Source organism: Pristis pectinata, chromosome 6, assembly GCF_009764475.1.
Source record: "Pristis pectinata isolate sPriPec2 chromosome 6, sPriPec2.1.pri, whole genome shotgun sequence".
In the NCBI taxonomy this organism is placed as follows: Eukaryota; Metazoa; Chordata; class Chondrichthyes; order Rhinopristiformes; family Pristidae; genus Pristis; species Pristis pectinata.
The window spans coordinates 99682068-99700444 of NC_067410.1; the positions used below are offsets into that span (position 1 = coordinate 99682068).

The 18377-nt window shown below is 40.5% G+C and overlaps 1 protein-coding gene across 2 annotated transcripts in view; it reads left to right on the forward strand.

Moving 5' to 3' along the window:
• u2surp (U2 snRNP-associated SURP domain containing) overlaps nt 1-18377 on the forward strand; it is an 82391-nt gene that overhangs the window by 30204 nt on the left and 33810 nt on the right. For both annotated transcript variants that reach the window (XM_052018969.1, XM_052018970.1), the window contains exons 8-12: nt 9665-9697; nt 9786-9868; nt 11562-11727; nt 12872-13080; nt 15390-15433. In XM_052018969.1, coding sequence (XP_051874929.1) covers nt 9665-9697; nt 9786-9868; nt 11562-11727; nt 12872-13080; nt 15390-15433 — 535 coding nt within the window. The remainder of the gene's footprint in view (nt 1-9664; nt 9698-9785; nt 9869-11561; nt 11728-12871; nt 13081-15389; nt 15434-18377) is intronic.

The following is an 18377-nucleotide window of genomic DNA, read 5'->3' on the forward strand; positions in this document are numbered from 1 at the left end:
ATTCCTCTTAATATTTTGTATACCTCTATCATGTCTCCCCTCATCCTCCTTCTCTCCAGTGAGTAAAGCCCTAGCTCCTTTAGTCTCTCCTCATAATCCACACTCTCTAATCCAGGCAGCATCCTGTGGTCTAACCAGAGTTTTGTAAAGCTGCATCATTACTTCGCAGCTCTTAAACTCAATCCCCCGACTAATGAAGCTAACATCCCATAACCTTTCTTAACTACCCTATCCACCTATGAGGCAACTTTCAGGGATCTGTGGATATGAACCCCCAGATCCCTCTGCTCCTCCACACTGCCCAGAATCCTGCCATTAACCTTGTACTCCACCTTGGAGTTTGTCCTTCCAAAGTGTACTACCTCACACTTCTCCAGATTGAACTCCATCTGCCACTTGTCAGCCCAGCTCTGCATCCTGTCAATATATCTCTGTAAGCTTCGACAGCCCTCCACACTATCCACAACACCACCGATCTTTGTGTCATCTGCAAACTTGCTAACCCACCCTTCCACCCCGTCATCCAAGTCATTAATAAGTATCACGAAAAGTAGAGATCCCAGAACCGATCCCTGTGGGACACCACTAGTCACAGCCTTCCAATCCGAATGCGCTCCCTCCACCACAACCCTCTGCTTTCTACAGGCAAGCCAATTCCTAATCCACACAGCCAAGCTTCCCTGGATCCCTTGGCCTCTGACCTTCTGAAGGAGCCTACCATGTGGAACCTTGTCAAATGCCTTACTAAAATCCATTTAGACCATATCTACTGCACTACCCTCATCAATCTTCCTGGTCACCTCCTCAAAGAACCCTATCAGGCTTGTGAGGCAAGATCTTCCCTTCACAAAGCCATGCTGGCTGTCCCTAATCAGTCCATGATTTTCTAAATGCTCATGGATCCTATCTCTTAGAATCCTTTCTAACAGCTTACCCACCACAGACGTAAGGCTCACTGGTCTGTAATTCCGTGGACTATCCCTACTACCTTTTTTGAATAAGGGGACAACATTCGCCACCCTCCAATCCTCCGGTACCATTCCTGTGGACGACGAGGACTCAAAGATCCTAGCCAACGGTTCAGCAATCTCCTCCCTCGTCTCACGAAGCAGCCTGGGGAATATTCCGTCAGGCCCCGGGGACTTATCTGTCCTAATATTTTCTAACAGCTCCAACATATCCTCTCTCTTGATATCTACATACTCTAGAACATTACCCTTACCAACACTGTCCTCAGCATCATCAAGACCCCTCTCCTTGCTGAATACTGAAGAGAAGTATTCATTGAGAACCTCACTTCCACAGCTTCCAGGCACATCTTCCCACCTTTGTCTTTAATCGGACCTACCTTTACTCTAGCTGTCCTTCTGCTCTTCACGTATGAGAAAAAAACCTTGATTCTCCTTAACCCTACTCGCTAAAGCCTTTTCATGTCCCCTTCTTGCTCTCCTCAGCCCCTTCTTAAGTTCCTTCCTTGCTACTCTATATTCCTTATGAGCCCTGTCTGATCCTTGCTGCTTACACCTTATGTATGCTGCCGCCTTCTTCCTAACTAGTTGTTCCACCTCCCTTGTCACTCATGGTTTCTTCACCCTGCCATTCCTTCTCTGCCTCACCGGGACAAATTTATCCGTAACATCCTGCAAGAAATCTCTGAACATCGACCACATCTCCATAGTACATTTCCCTTCAAAAATGTCATCAACTTACACTCTCAAGTTCTCGCCTTATAGCCTCATAATTCACCTTTCCCCAATTAAATATCTTCCAGTCCTCTTTGCTCCTAACCCTGTCCATGACAATGCCAAAGGTTATGGAGCAGTGGTCACTGTCCCCCACATGCTCACCCACCGAGAGATCTGTTACCTGACCCAGTTCATTACCTAAAACTAGATCTAATATGGCATCCCCTCTAGTCAGCCTGTCAAATTACTGTGACAGGAATCCGTCCTGGACACACTTAACAAACTCCGCCCTGTCTAAACCTTTGGCACTAAGCAGGTGCCAATCAATATTTGGGAAGTTGAAGTCTCCCACAAAAATAACCCTGTTATTTTTGCATCTTTCCAAAATCTGCCTCCCAATCTGCTCCTCGGTATCCCTGCTGCTACTGGGGGGGTGCTGTAGAATACTCCCAGTAGAGTAACTGCTTTCTTGTTCCTAACTTCCACCCATAATGACTCTAGAGAGGATCATTCTACATTATCTAGCCTTTCTGCAGCTGTAACAGTGTCCCTGACCAGTCCAGTATCGCCACCCCTCCTCCTCTTCTTCCACCCCCCCCCCCCCCCCCCCCAATCCCTTTTAAAACACTGAAAATATTCAATATCCATTCCTGCCCTGGTGTCAGCCACGTCTTTCTAATAGCCACAATATCGTAGTTCCATGTACTTATCCAAGCTCTCAGTTCATCTCCCTTATTCCTGATGCTTTTCGCATTTAAGTAAATGCACTTTAGCCCATCTACCTTTCTACTTTTATAGCCTGTACTCTGCTTCTCCTTCCTCAAAGCCTCTCTACCTGTCTGATCTGACTTTTCCTCATCCTCTTCTTCCTCTGACCTACTCCTCTGGTTCCCATCCTCCTCGCAAACTAGTTTAAACCCTCCCGAACCACCCTAGCAAACCTGGCTGCAAGGATATTGGCCCCCCTCGGGTTCGGGTGTAACCCGTCCTCTGTACAGGTCCCACCTTCCCCAGAAGAGATCCCAATGATCCAAAAATCTAAAACCTTCCCTCCTGCACCACGCATTTATTTGCCATCTCCTCCTATTCCTACCTTCACTATCGCGTGGCACAGGCAGCAATCCTGAGATTGCTACCCTTGGTCCTGTTCTTCAGCCTTCTGCCTAGCTCCCTGCACTCACTTTTCAGGACTTCATCCTTCTTCCTACCTATGTCATTGGTACCAACGTGAACCACAACTTCTGGCTGTTCTCTTTCCTGCTCAAGAATCCTGTGGACCCGATCAGACACATCCCAGACCCTGGCACCTGGGAGGCAACATACCATCCGGGATTCATGTTCACTGCCACAGAACCTCCTATCTGTTTCCCTGACTATCAAGTCCCCTATCACTACTGCTTTCCTCTTCTCCCTTCCCTTCTGAACAGCAGGACTGGTCCCAGTGCCAGAGACCTGGCTACTGCTGCTTGATCCCTGCAGGTCGTCCCCCTCAACAGCCTCCAAAGCGGAAAACCTGTTATTGAGGGGAACAGCCTCCGGGGTCCTCTGCACTATCTGCTTGTTTGTTTTCTTTTTCCTTTTCTCTCCCCTGACAGTCACCCTTCTATCTACTTCCTGGACCCCAGAAGTACCTGCTCTAAGGGGGGGGGGGTGACAGTCTCCTGATGTACAGTATCTACGAAACTCTCTCCCTCCCTGACGCTCTGCAGTGTTTGAAGCTGCAACTCCAGCTCATCAATTTTGAGCTGAAGTTCCTCCAGCCTCCAGCACTTACTGCAGACGTGGTCATCGTGGACCACAGCAAGGTCCATGGGCTCCCACATCAAGCAGCTGCAGTACACCACCATGTCCTCCATCTGAACTATTTCTTTTTTTTTCCCCTACCTAGTTTTTATCCTACTTAAAAATTTATAACTGATAACAGGTAAACCTTACCTTTACCTACCAGCTACTCACCCGCCTTGCCCCTTTAAGCCAAAGCCCAAAACACTCTGCTCCCACTCACTCAGCTGCCCGCTGGATATGGCAGTCTTTTTAAACTGTGCGCGTGCTAACAACTGACGTCACACACTTGTGCAGTTACTCCCCGCTATCCCCAAAACCATTAGAAGAAGAAAAAACTTACCTCTTTGGAACTCCTTGGCTGCCTCTGTTCGCTGGCCTCTCGCTCCCGATCGAAACACCAAAGACTTCCCTTCTCTTTAGTTGTTGGAAACCAGACATGTCAAGTTAATTTTCGTGCAAGTAAATAGGGCTTGTTCTTGGAGTGTGCTAGGTAAAAAATGTTTATTCTTTTATTGTCTCTTTTAAAATTCACTTCTTGCATAGCATGTGAATTTTATCGTTGTTAATCTAGACCAAATGTACTTCTTATTTTGAATGCAGGATTGAGGAAATATCTCTGTAAATGTTAAGGTTTCAGCTCGATCGTAACTAAAATTTAGTGTTTAGGTATTGGACATGGAGTTGAATCCAAAATTCTATAATTTCCAAAACAGTAATTGTTTAGATATGCATTTTATGCTCAAAAGAGTGTAGAGCAACAGAGCATGGGTACAGGTCCCTTGGCTGTGGCTAAGCTGCATGTGACATAAGTGCTACATTTTAGAAAACTCTAGTCTTTTTAAAAATTAAATGTCAGTCCATTACTGAATTTGTAGAGTAAAACTCTGTTATCCTGGCACACTTGGAACTTTGGTGATGGGCTTAGCAGATGTTATTACAACTCCAAAACACTGTCTTTTTTTAAGATGCTACACAGTAGCAGAAATTGTTAAGTATAAATGGAGCGTCAGAAATGGAAGCAGATGGGTTTAAAGGGAGCAAAGGCAACAGAATTAGGTGAGTTGAAATGTGATGTGGGAAGCAGGGCCCCAAGAAATAGACAGGAAACATGGCAAACATCACCTGGTGAACCAGGTGACGAATCATCGGGATTTCTGGATGGTTGGTAACAGATATCAAAGTTTCACTAAGTTTCACTGTGTTCCCACCTGCTTCAAAAGGGCATCAATCATACCAGTGCCCAAGAAGAGCAGGGTGAGCTGCTTCAATGAATATCATCACCTGGTAGCACTTACATCCACGATGATGAAGTGCTCTGAGAGGTTGGTCATGGCTAGAATTAACTGCTGCCTGAGCAAGGACCTGGACCTGCTGCAATTTGCCCACTGCTACAACCCGTCTACAGTGGATGCAATCTCACTGGCTCTCCACTTGGCTTTGGAGGACCTAGAAAACGGCAAAATATACGTGAAGCTGCTGTTTATTGATTACAGCTCGGCATTCAACACCAGCATATCCTCAGTACTAATCAACAAGCTTCAAAACCTGGGCCTCTGCAACTGGATCCACGACTTCCTTTTTGGGAGACCGCAGTCAGTGCTGATCGGGGGTACCATCTCCTCCTCCATGACCTTGGGCTGTAAGGTCCCAAGATGGAAAATGAGGTGTTGTTCCTCCAGTTTGCGTTTGGACTTCTCCTGGCAGTGGAGGAGGCCGAGGACTGATATATTATTGATGAAGGGGGAGTTGAAGTGACTGGCAATGGGGAGATGCAGAGCGTCGGTGTTCTACAAAATGGTCACCTAGTCTGCGTTTTGGATAGGTTTGTCCCACTGAGACAGGGAAAGGATGGTGGGGTAAAGGAACCATGGTTGACGGGAAAGGTGAAATATTTAGTCAAGAGGAAGAAGCAAGCATACTTAAGCTTTCGGAAGCAAAAATCAGGCAGGGCTCTTGAGAATTATAAGGCATCCAGAAAAGAGCTTAAGAAGAGATTTAGGAGAGCTAGAAGGGGACATGAGAAGGCCTTGGTGAGTAGAATTAAGGAAAACCCCAAGGCGTTCTACACTTGCATGAGAAATAGGAGGATGACTAGAGTGAGGGTAGGACTGCTCGGGTAAAGGGGGAAATGTGCCTGGAGGTGGAGGAGGTAGGGGAGGTCCTTAATGAATGCTTCACTATTCACTAGGGAGAGGGATTTTGACGAATGTGAGGTCAGTGTAGAACAGGCTAATGTGCTGGAGCATGTTGAGGTTAAGAAAAAGGTAGTGTTGGGGCTTCTGAAAAACATTAGGCTAGATAAGTCCCTGGGACTGGACACGATATACCCCAAATTACTATGGGAAGTGAGGGAAGAGATTGCTGGGGTGTTGACAATGATATTTGCATCCTCCCTGGCCACAGGAGTGGTACCAGAGGATTGGAAGATGGCAAATGTTGTTCCCTTGTTCAAAAAAGGTAATAGGAACAATCCTGGGAGTTACAGACCAGTGAGTCTTGCGTCAGTGGTGGGCAAGCTATTGGAGAGGATTCTTAGGGACAGGATTTACGAGCATTTGGAGAAGCATAGTCTTATTAAGGACAGTCAGCATGGCTTTGTGAGGGGCAGGTTGTTCCTCAGAACCTAATTGAGTTTTTCAAGGAGGTGACAGAACAAATAGATGAAGGTGGAGCAGTGGATATGGTGTATATGGACTTGAGTAAGGTGTTTGACAAGATTCCCCATGGTAAGCTCTTCCAGAAAGTCACGAGGCATGGCATCTGTGGAGACTTGATTGTGTGGATTCAGAATTGGCTTGCCAACAGAAGGCAGAGGGTGGTAGTAGATGGAGAGTATTCTGCCTGGAGGTCAGTGACTGGTGGTGTTCCGCAGGGATCTGTTCTGGGGCTCCTGCTCTTTGATTTTTTTTTATAAATGACTTGGATGAGGAAGTGGGGTGATGGGTTAGTAAGTTTGCGGATGACACGAAGGTTGGAGGGGTTGTGGATAATATAGAAGGTTGTCGTAGGTTACAACAGGATATAGACAGGATGCAGAGTTAGGCGGAGAAGTGGCAGATGGAGTTCAATCTGGAAAATTGAAGTGATACACTGGAAGAACGAACATGAAAGCAGAGTAAGGTTAATGGCAGGATTCTGACCAGTGTGGAGAAACAGATGGGTCTTGAGGTCCAAGTCCATAGATCCCTCAAAGATGCCATGCAAGTCGATAGGGTGGTTAAGAAGGCGTGTGGTGTGTTGGCATTCACTGATCAGGGGATTGAGTTCAAGAGCCATGAGGTAATGTTGCAGCAGAGTGCAGAGGAGATTTACCAGGATGCTGCCTGGATTAGAGAACATGTCTTGTGAGGAAAGGTTTAGCTAGCTTGGGCTTTTCTCTTTGGAGTGATGCTGGATGAGAGGCGACTTGATGGACGTGTATAAGATTGAGGGGCATAGATTGGACAGTCAGCATCTTTTCCCCAGGGTGGTAATGGCCAATACCAGAAGGCATCCATTTAAGGTAAGAGGAGGAATGTCTGAGGGAGATGTCAGAGGTAGATTCTTTACACAGAGTGGTGGGTGCCTGGAACCCACTGCTGGCAGTGGTTGTAGAGGCTGATACAAAAGGGACATGTAAAAGGCTCTTAGGCACATGGAAGTAAGAAAAATGGAGGGATATGGGCTGTGCGGGAGGGAAGGGTTAGATTGATCATAGAGGAGGTGTTCATGTAGTTCGGCACAACATCGTGGGCTGAATGGCCCATATGTGCTGTAGTGTTCTATTCTATAAAACATCTCAGAGAATCTGTTTTGGGCCCAACACATTGATGCAATCATGAAGAAAGCACACCAATAGCTCTACTTCATTACGAGTTTGAGGAGATTTGGTATGTCTCCAAAGACTCTTGCAAATTTCCATAAATATACGGTAGAGAGCATTCTGACCGGTTGCATCACCGCCTGGTACGGAGGCTCCAATGTGCAGGATCGAAAGAGGCTGCAGAGGGTTGTAGACTCAGTCGGTTCCATCACAGGCACAACCCTCCCCGCCATTGAGGACGTCTTCAAGCGGCGATGCCTCAAGAAGGCGGCATCCATCATTAAGGACCCTTACCACCCAGGACATGCCCTCTTCACGTTAATACCATCAGGGAGAAAGTAAAGAGCCTGAAGACCCACACTCAACGTTTCAGGTACAGCTTCTTCCCCTCTGCCATCAGATTTTTGAACAGTCTACCTCGTTATTCCTCTTTTGCACGATTTATTTGTTTTTGTAACTTACAGTAATATTTATGTCTTGCACTGTACTGCTGCCACAAATCAATTTTCACGACATATGTCAGTGATAATAAACTTGATTCTGATGTGCAATTGGAACATTTGGATACTTCACAGTGTAGTATTTTCATGTGTTACATGCAAGTACTATTGTCACATAGAATGACATCCTATAACTGAACACTAGGGGGTGCATGAATGCAGCCTGAAATAATTTTTGCGTCGAAGGTTCACATTTTTCTAGTGGCTGGCCTAGTGTTCAAAAATATGTCTCTCCTGACCTGTTGCATTGCATGGCTCGGTGTCTGAGATTTTGGCTGAGGGAATAATGAACATGCAGTCTGGCCTATTACACAGATATGTGTATATAATACCTAAATATTATGTGTCATTCCAAATTGAAATATTAATTTTAAATGCACTAAAATTCAGCAGCTGCGGGTGAGTTGTCAAGAAAAGCAATTATTCTCATCTGATTTTTGTCAGCAAGTATACAAGCAGCCCCACTCATTCAAAATCCACCATCAGATAGCTTTTGAATATTTTCTGGTGGTCATACCCTCCCCTGCTCTCTCACTTCCTTGCCACTAAACAGTTAATGTATTCTCTTATTGGAGAGTTTTTGGATTAGATTAAGGCCATTGGAATCGAAATCTCACCTATCTGTTTGTTCTCCTGAGCACTGAATTGCTCTTGCTTTCTTGCTATCCACTGGTTATCTTCATTTGTAATTTGCAGACAAGTGAATGGGCCCCTGTTGCAGCCTTTGTAAGTCGTATCTGATTTGTGACTAAACAACCTTTAATCCCTTCATACGGTTTATTTTTAATTGGCACTCAATCTCTGATTTAAAATTAAAAATTGACTAGCAGTGTTTGCTGTTTCTCAGAAGACTTGCAAATTTCTACCACCCACCCTGTAAGTCTTTCCTAACTTCCCTTTGGAAAGACTCGGGTCTAACTTTGACTAAGACCTCAAGGCCCTGAAATACCAACATTCAGTGGAAATATTTCTCAATCCACCTTGTGCATTTTTTCCTTTTGAAAAGATTTCCTTTTGAATATCTTTAGCACTTCAGTCAAATTATTGCTTAACCTTCTAACCTCTTGGGAATGCAACACTAGGTAGTGTAAACTCTACTCGTAATTTAATCCTTGAAGACTGGGTTTAATTCTGGTAAACCAAGAACAAAATCAAAAACATAAACAACGTCTTGGAAATGCTCATGAGGGTCAGACAGCAATTGTGGAGAGAAGCAAAGTCAATATGTTAGGATACTGACTTCATCGTTCTGGTAAATCTATGCTGCTCTCCATCTGAGAGATCAATCAATATACGTTGCCTAAGGAGTGGTGCTCAGTTGTTTTTCATGCTTCAGGTATATACTAGGCAATGCATTTGAAGTTATGGTTATTAATTTAGTGTCCTTTTATTAATTTAAAGTCGCCCTCAAGTTTGATTTAATATTGTTTTCCCAGAATGTCTGGGATGCTATTTGCTATACGTGAATGCAAACTCATTTTGCCTTGTTATATATAATTTGAAATTTCATTTTTAAGGACCCCATATTATTCCTGAGCACCCTTTTTCCAACTAATTGTTTCATTAAAAATAGATCCTTCTATCTGGAGAAAATCCTGCCTGCTACTTATTTGCTTGTATTTGTGTACATGATAGTGCTAGTCTGGTGAATTTAGCAGTGAATTGACATTTACTGTGGTAAACACAAGCTAGCAATTTTTACGGTTGTCAGGACTTTTATCCATCATGTTGTTTGGTTTGTGGAATTGAAAAGGAAATAGTTTAGTCTGTTGGATCTGATTTGCATTTACAGTCACCAGTGCCAAATGGTCATTGAAATTTTCTTCAGTTTTTAAAGTCTCAATACATTTCTATTTTCAAGCACATGACACTAAAATATTTTCTCTTTTCAGCTGAGTCTTCAAGACGAAACAGACAAACAAATGGTAATTACCTCTTCATATTTTGAAAATATTAAACCTCTCCTTTTGGTTTGGATACCTTTTTACTAAGAAATAATTTTTGTCGTTTTAGCACTTGAGGAATTTACTCCTGGTTCTCATGATGCTGGAGATCCAACTACAACTAATTTATATATTGGTAACATTAATCCGAAGGTACAGTATTTTTTATTCTGCTAAACTGCAATTATCACCATATATTTAGAGTTTAAATGTGACTTCTAAATGCATTGCATTGATTGAGAGAGAAATCATAACTTGACGGATCTATATTCTGAGAACCTATCCATTAAGTCTTACTCTCTGCGATTGAGTGAACTGTGATGAACATTGATCTCATTAGTTCATCAGTTGGCTTGCTAGTTCAAATTGGTGCTGGCTTAGCTTTCAAGTTTTTTTTTGCTATCCCCCCCCCCTCCACGTTCATCGATCTACTCCAACACCAATCAATACTTTTTGGCCACTCCTCTCAAGGTGTGTCTTGTTTTGATAGCTCTAATTTTAAAAAAAAGAATCATTAAGTAAAAGTGGAATTGAGCAGGAGTAGATGATTGACTTGAAGGTAGAACTAAGCAAAACTACCTCTACATTGAAGTTTGGTAAAGGAGAAAGCTAAATTGGGAATTCAGGATTTAAATTGGAAGAAAATGACTCTTGAGGGAAACAATCATAAAGAGATATAGCATGGAAATGAACCCTTTGGCCCACCAATTCCGCACTGACCGTCAACCACTATTTACTTTAATCCTAAATTTTGATCTCCCCACATAATCATCAATTCCACCTTGCCCCCACCCCAAGATTCTACTCCTGATCTACATACTAGGAGCAATTTGCAGTGGCCAATTAACCTACCAACCTGCATGTCTTGATGTGGGGCAAACTGGAGCACCTGGGCAAAACCCATGCAGTCACAAGAAGAAAGTGTAAACTCCACACACAGCACCCAAGGTCAGGATTGAACCTGGCTCTCTGGCGCTGTAAGGCAGTGACTTTACTCGTCTTTGGTACAGAAAAGCAGTTTCAAATTGCTGCATGAAGTTAATGTGATAAATACTGGATAGGATTGGACCTACAGGGAGAATAGCAGTCTGGATGAAGCCCCAGACCAGAATATTATTACTAAACCTGGTAACTTTCATTGGTGACAAACTTGGAGTACAGCATATCCAATCATGGTCCAATGTTTGTGTCCAAAATAGCTCAATGATTTAGAAACTGGGGATGAGGTGCTGTGGTCTCGGCCATATATAACTTGAGACATAATTTATTATTTTCCAACAAGGTAATTAGTGAAAGTTACTTTTTTATTTTATGGAAGCTAAATTTTCTGGTCCATCCAATTAATAATAAATTTGCTCTTTCTGCTGTGTTTTCCTACGCTGTACAGATTTTCTGAGAGTGTTTAGTACTCCATCGTTCCAAACCTGCTGAATGGTTCTCCAAGATGTTGCCATATTTAATATGCCTGTTGGCAGTTAACTTCTACAGATACTAACATTGTTTCTTTTAATCTTAGAATTTTATTTAAGGTTTATTCTAATGTGGTATGAAAACTGAAGGGATCCATATGGCAAAATCCTGTGCATTCTCCTGATAACACAATACCTATGCAATAGGAAAATGCAGAGGTGCCAAATAATTAAAAATAAGCAACTGTTTGTCTATTTAAATAGACTTAATTTGTAGGGTTTGGTACCTCATTTATTAAGGTACTATACATCACAAATTAAGTCCATTTAAATATATTGGTGAAATGTTGAGTTGTTATTTTTTTGCTGTATAGCAAATGATATCTTATCATCTAAATATAGTTGACATACACAAAATGTTTCATTATGATATACAGATGAATGAAGAAATGCTATGTCAGGAATTTGGACGTTTTGGCCCCTTGGCTAGTGTTAAGATTATGTGGCCCAGAACAGAAGAAGAAAGAGCCAGAGAAAGAAATTGTGGATTTGTAGCCTATATGAACAGAAGGGATGCTGAAAGAGCTTTGAAAAATCTAAATGGTGAGTAATTGGATGCAAATTTACTGAAATGTGAAGGTAACATTGTAGGGGAGGTCGATTTCTCTGTGTGTTTACCAGAGAGAGAGAGATGTGGTAACCTCTTGCTATATTTTGCACAAATTGGTTTGTACATCTGTCCTGCTTATCTTTTTATTTTCTCCCTCTTTGATTGTACTTTGTCTTGAGCTACTCGCGTAACAGTGTATTTGTCTGTTTTTGTAGTGTTTTTGTTGTCCTATGTTCATTCTGACACTATAGATTTGTTGGGATTGTGATCTGATATGTAGCTGATAGATTTCAAGTCAAAGGAAAAGTTGTTGTCTGAAAGATTAGCTGCTTTAAGAGCAGGTTGATGTGCAACTTGTCAGCAGCTATATTTCTCCTTGTGGGAGTCCAATATGGAACTTTAAAACATACAGGCTCTCTAATATTGTCTTTCTTCATCCAATACATTATGGAGAACTGCAAATTTGAATTTCCTCAGATTCACACTGGAACATAACTTTTCCTATTGTATTTCAGATGTAACTAATACTATAGCTTTAAGCCTGCCTGAATCATTATCTGTATGGAAAGATAAACAAGATAGATAACAAGAAAGTGAACAGGAAGGGAAAAGAGATTACAGAAAAGCAAAGTCGGGTGAGGGGAACAAAAATGGAGAGGAGATGAAAGTGACAGAAAGATGGAGGGACGTGAAAATGGTAATTCCAAAAAGTGTCAATTGGAATAATTCAGTATTTGATCAGAATTTTGACAGAAGTAATTGCTGATAATGTATGGATGCACCTGCTATCAAAAATCTTTTTTTATATTGCCAGAATGATTCCAAATACTAAAGAAAACCTAAATAGGACAGTTTTTTGTTGCAGAATAAATGTGGTTGTAAAATATCCAGTGAATAGGAGCTGGTCATTTAACAAAAAGAAAACATTGAAAATACTTGACATTCTTAACTCCATCAAAAACTAATCTTGATATTGGTAAAGTTCCTCAAACTGTTTCCCCTCGTACTTTGAGAGTTCATACAAGGATAGGGAGCTATTTTATTTTAAGTCAGATGCCTTCAAAACAACTAAGCTTGAAGTAAGAAACAGCAATGTTGCACCTACACATCAATTCACAAAGTTTTACTTTCTTTCAGGGAAAATTATAATGGAATTTGAAATGAAGTTGGGTTGGGGGAAAGCTGTGCCCATTCCACCTCACCCCATTTATATTCCACCTGCTATGATGGAGTTGACTCTACCGCCGCCACCATCTGGATTACCTTTCAACGCTCAACCACGGGAGAGACTGAAGAATCCCACGACACCAGTGATGCCGCCGAAAAATCAAGATGACTTTGAAAAGGTAATTTGAAAAGTCTAGGTGAGGAATTTTATGGAATAGAATTCACTGCAATTAACATGCATTAGTATTTAGCTTTTTAGAAATTTTAATGAAAATTTTCTTGGCCATCTGTTGATTGGAGTAGCATTTTCATTAGCTATATTTTCTCTGGTTAGTATACATTTTACTAGTATTTCTTCAGGGATAGAAATCAACTTTTTTTGTTTTTGATTTCTTAAGTCAAATGCTCTAAGTAGCATCAATTTGATGCAAAGCATTTAAAATAGGAGTGGTTATTGCAGTCAACCTGTGAAATCTGTAGTCTGGCTTTACAATACTTTATTTCAAGACTTCAACCTTTTATTTAAGCTTCCCCTTTGTCTTTCACAAGGTGTAAAAGACAGAACTTGCATTTCTATAGCTCAGCTCTCCAATAAATATTTTGTTAAAACTGTGAATTAAGAGAATGTAATGGATTAAACATGGGGAATGAAAAAGACCATTCAACCCATCAAGCCCATTCCTTCTACATACCATGCAGACTTTGGCCTTTTGTAGATTCTGCCTATATCTCTGAGAAAGATCTGTGAAGTTTCTCTTCACCCAGCAAAAGGCAACCAGTTAACATCTCACCCATTAACCCAATCTCTTGACTTGATGTGCTGGCTTTGAGGCATCCATTATGCCAGCAGGAAGATGCTGTGTTTAAATAGTGTTCATGATTGAAATCTTTAAGGTAGGCTTTGTTATTCTAAACCCTCTGTCATGTATATGATCAACTTGTATTCTACATACTTCCTGAGGCAGAAGGCTTGTAGTTAGTTTAGTGACCTTTTTAGAAATCCACAATTTTGATTTCCTTTATCTTATTTCTTAACCACATGCCACCCCTCCTCTGCCTTTAAATAGATTCCAAGAATTGTTATCCTTCAGTCAGCAATTTTCATTGGAAAAAGCTGTGGATGACCCCTGAACCACATCAATGCTACTCTGCAAGCAATGGGCACTTTTTGTGGTACAAGGTGACTTTCAAGCTTTTCCCCCCCTAAATTATTTTTCCAATTGAATTTTGCACCTGCAGTGTAGTATTCTTGTATTGTGACCCAAGTACAGACATCCAAAATATTTTACCAATTTCATAGTTGTTTGTAGACACCCATTCGCTGCAATAACAGATTAACTTCAGGAATAATGCATGCCCATCTCTTCTGAACGTTGCTAGGCCACTAAGCAAAGCTCAATGAACTCATCACTAGAAAATACTTTTACTATTGTGAAAAGTTAGGAATAGGTGAAGTTGTGTGGAGAAAGAGGGTGCAAAGACTTTGGTTGCGTCACTTTGGATTTTTCTCCATGGATTTGCACTTGTCTACAAAATAGGCTTTTTGGTAACCTTTACTTTCAGATTTAATAATGCACAGGTTATACACTTTACCAGACATTTGATAGGAGGTATTTTAATTTGGAATTGATCAGTTGAAAATTGTGATGTTTCATTTCTTCCATCAAATTCAATATCTAATACTAAATAGTTTTAGGAAAACTATACTGTATGTACAATAACTAAAACCCTGGTTATTGTAATATCCTTAGTACTTTGAATAGCTGTTCATACATATTTGTCTTTAGACTTTGCACATTAGGTCTAGGACAAAGCTTAAGATCACTAATTGGGCATTTCCAGTTTTGTATATTTGTGAGTTTTGAGTGCATTTCAATTTAGTTTCATTATTTAATATCAGTACTAAATTGTAGCATAATGTTTGAATGGGAGGTGATGGGTATGAGAAGTGACTCTTCCCTAGATGATGTGACCATTAAACTTCAAGGATGAGTTGACTGTATGCTGCTTTATGTCACAACTTGAATATCCCACCATTTTCAAATGAAAAACTGTACATTGACAGATTAACACACGAGTTTAATGATGTGGCTCCTGCCTGTTAAAGTATTGTCTAATATTCTTTGAGTATGCTGTGCAAAATATCAATTACTCTGAGCATCAGGAAATATTTCCACATTGTTTCTACTATCAGGAATTTGTCATACTCATTTCTATCATTGGGAATTTGTCCTGGCTCTAATTCCATTGCATTGTAAAGACAAATATTCAGTTATTTCTATCCCTGCTTTTCTATAGTGGCTTTTTTCAGTTGTCTTAAATACATGTACTTTTTTTTTAATTTAATAAGTAACGATTTATAAAAGTATAAGTGTTACCTTGAAGGTTTTTAAAATGCATTTGTATTTATATTTTTGTATACTTGCTGCTTAAGTTGCCAATACTCATATTATCCTATCTTTATTATCTGATGTGACTTCATATACAGACTCTGTCGCACGCCATAGTCAAAGTGGTTATCCCAACAGAAAGGTACACGTTTCTTCTTTCATTTTTCATTGCTGCTGATAGTAGAAAGTGTCCCTTAAATAAAATGACTTTAGGTTATTTGTCAATCATGTGCTTTGGGCTAAGATTTTGGGTAGCTGAGCAATGGTTCCTTTGTATGCTTGGGGCTACTGCCTGTGTAGTTTGCTAAATGAGATTTTCTGCCCATATCCAGTGAACCACTGTTAAATTGTGTTCAATGCCTTCTCAGGTGTATGGAATGTGGGTACAGCTTTTCAGTGCATTCTTTTGGTTAGTTTTCCATGCTGTGCTTAATTGCAAGTTAGATTGTTCAGACGCAGTACCGGTTTTCTTTTTAAGTTTTTCTTTTTCTTTGTTCTAATGTGGTACAGCTAAAGAATGAAATGTAAAATTGAGCAAGTTGTGTGTGTTTGGATGGAGCTGTGTGGATCTGGCTCAAGTGTACCATCAATAATTGATGCCGATGATGGTTAGACCTAGGTTTGATTCAATTTATCTAGCTTTCAGAAGCAAAATATTTTAGTTTGATGCTTTGAATATTTAAACCGAAAATCTTTGTTCTGTCTCTACTTCAAAATGCTTGAAACCTGCTTAAATCTTCATTAAATTATAAAATGCAACTTCTGTGAAATGACTGAATGTGCTTTAGAAGTGATCAGTTTGATGGTATTTTTGCAAGTGCTTTGTGATGGGGTTTAAGAATAGTAACCAGATATCTTGAGTCAGGATCAAATCAGATGTGATCACAGTGCTACATCATAACTGCAGAGTGGCTGTTACGATGTGTCACTGCCTTGATGGAAAATTGAGGAAAAGCAATTAGTTGATAGCTATATTGGTGTTCCTTTTCAGAGTGTAATAAGTGCAGTTGGGTTTAATTTAGTTAGCTATGGTCTAGGTCAAGACTTCTGGAAAGAAACTTCTAAACATGACTGTTCAAGCAATAGTAGATTGAACTACTTGTACTATTTGGATAAATGACAGAGTGAATCTATACCTGAAGTCATTTCTTGAAATTTGGTATCTGGGGCTTGGAGTAGGATGTTTGCCTATCTTTGAGGACGGAAGTTTAAGAACTGAAACTGATCTATATACATTTTAACACAGAAGTGTATTCATGTTTTTGTACTGCAATCCCATTGGCTTTAGACTTGAGGAAAAGCAATAAATATGTATGTGTCATTCGCCTGTTTTGGGCTGTAGAATGATATTGCTGATGTGTCAATAGGTTTCCCTTGCTCAACTAAACCAGAAACCTTATCTTGCAATGCACATTCAAAATTCACAAAAAAAATCACCAGAATTTGACCATGCTGGCCACCAATGTTTTAAGTAAACTCTACATGATGTTTGACTTGGACATAGTAAACACCACAAGCTGAACAGTCTTTGCAGCAAGGGACCTGAACAAAGTACCATGGATGAATTGGGGAAAGTATTCAGATTTTGAGGAGTCATTGGTAAGAATCAGACTCATTGGCTCTTGTTGAATTGCTTTTCTTTATTTGTGGCTATTATGGTTAGGCTTTAGTTTTGGGGGAAAATCATGTATCTTTCAAAAATTTGTCTTGGTGAAAGATGTTGGTTACATCAGGAAATCTTTATTCATTATTGATCCTAACATTTGAGCTTTCATGGACTCGCTGCAATCTTTCACAATTAAATTTTAATTTTGAACCAACTTGTCTTTTCAAGAATTAAATCGGATTCTAAAATCTCCACACATTCATTTGATTCCCTATAGTGATTGCTTAAAAATTATGGATGAGAAGCATTTTGAGGATGCTGAATGTTTCTTGCTTACCAAATTAACAACAGTTTGTTTCATTTCTAAATGCTACTATTGTCTTTCAAGAATTAAAATCCCATGGTATGAAGATTTGATGTGTTCCTGGCCAACAAAAATTGGATATTATTCTGCATGAAATATCAATGAATAAAAATAATTTGTTTATATTTTGATCCACACCTTTTCAGTTATGTGTAGATCTTGAGTTTTAGTGTCATCTTTCACGAAAACAATTTGGGCACTGTGTAATTGGAGGGAATATGAGCATACTTCAACTTCTCATTCCTTCTCTCCTCTACTTTTTATCAAAAGATTCTCACATTCTCAGCACCAAATAATACAATCAAACAAATGCTCCTGCTTTTATTAGATATTTGTTGATAAACTTGATGTTTCAGTATTGGGGGGAAATAAAGGATAGACCAGGAATAAAGGACTTAAATTGGGAAGGCCAATTTCATGAACATAAGGGAGGACCAGGCAAAGGTAGACAGAGCATCCACTTGCAGGTGAGTTTACATCTGCACATTGGGAAGCATTCAAAGGAGAAATGATAATTCAAGGTCATCATATTTTAAGGGTAAAGAGAGAAAAGGAAGCATTTAGCAGATATGAGAATAAAGATGTGGGAGGCCCATCATGAGTATAAAAAATGTAGCGAGACACTTGAAAAGGAAATTAGGAAGGCAAAGAGGGGTCATGGAATATCACTAGCAAACAGGATTAAGGTAAATTCAAATGTGTTTTATGTATGATGAGGATAAATGAATAACCAGGGAACAAGTAAGGCCCTTTAGGGAAATGGGCAATCTGTGCGTGGAGCCAGAAGGTAAAGGTGAGGTCCTAAATGAATGCTCTTCATCGGTATTCACAAATGAAACGGGCTTTATAGTTGGAGGATTCAGCGAAGGGGAAGGTGAAATTTTAGTGTGAGTCTCCATAAATAAAGAGGAGGTACTCGATGCCTTGGCAGGCTTAAAGATGGATAAATACCAGGAATGAGATGAGATTTATCCCAGGCTGTTTTGGAAGGCAAGGGAAGAGACCGTAGGGGCTCTGGCTGAGATTTTTTAATCTTTGCTGGCCACAAGTGAGGTACCAGATGACAGCAGATGACCCCCTTTTCTAGAAGAGCAGCATGAAATAGCCTGGCAATTA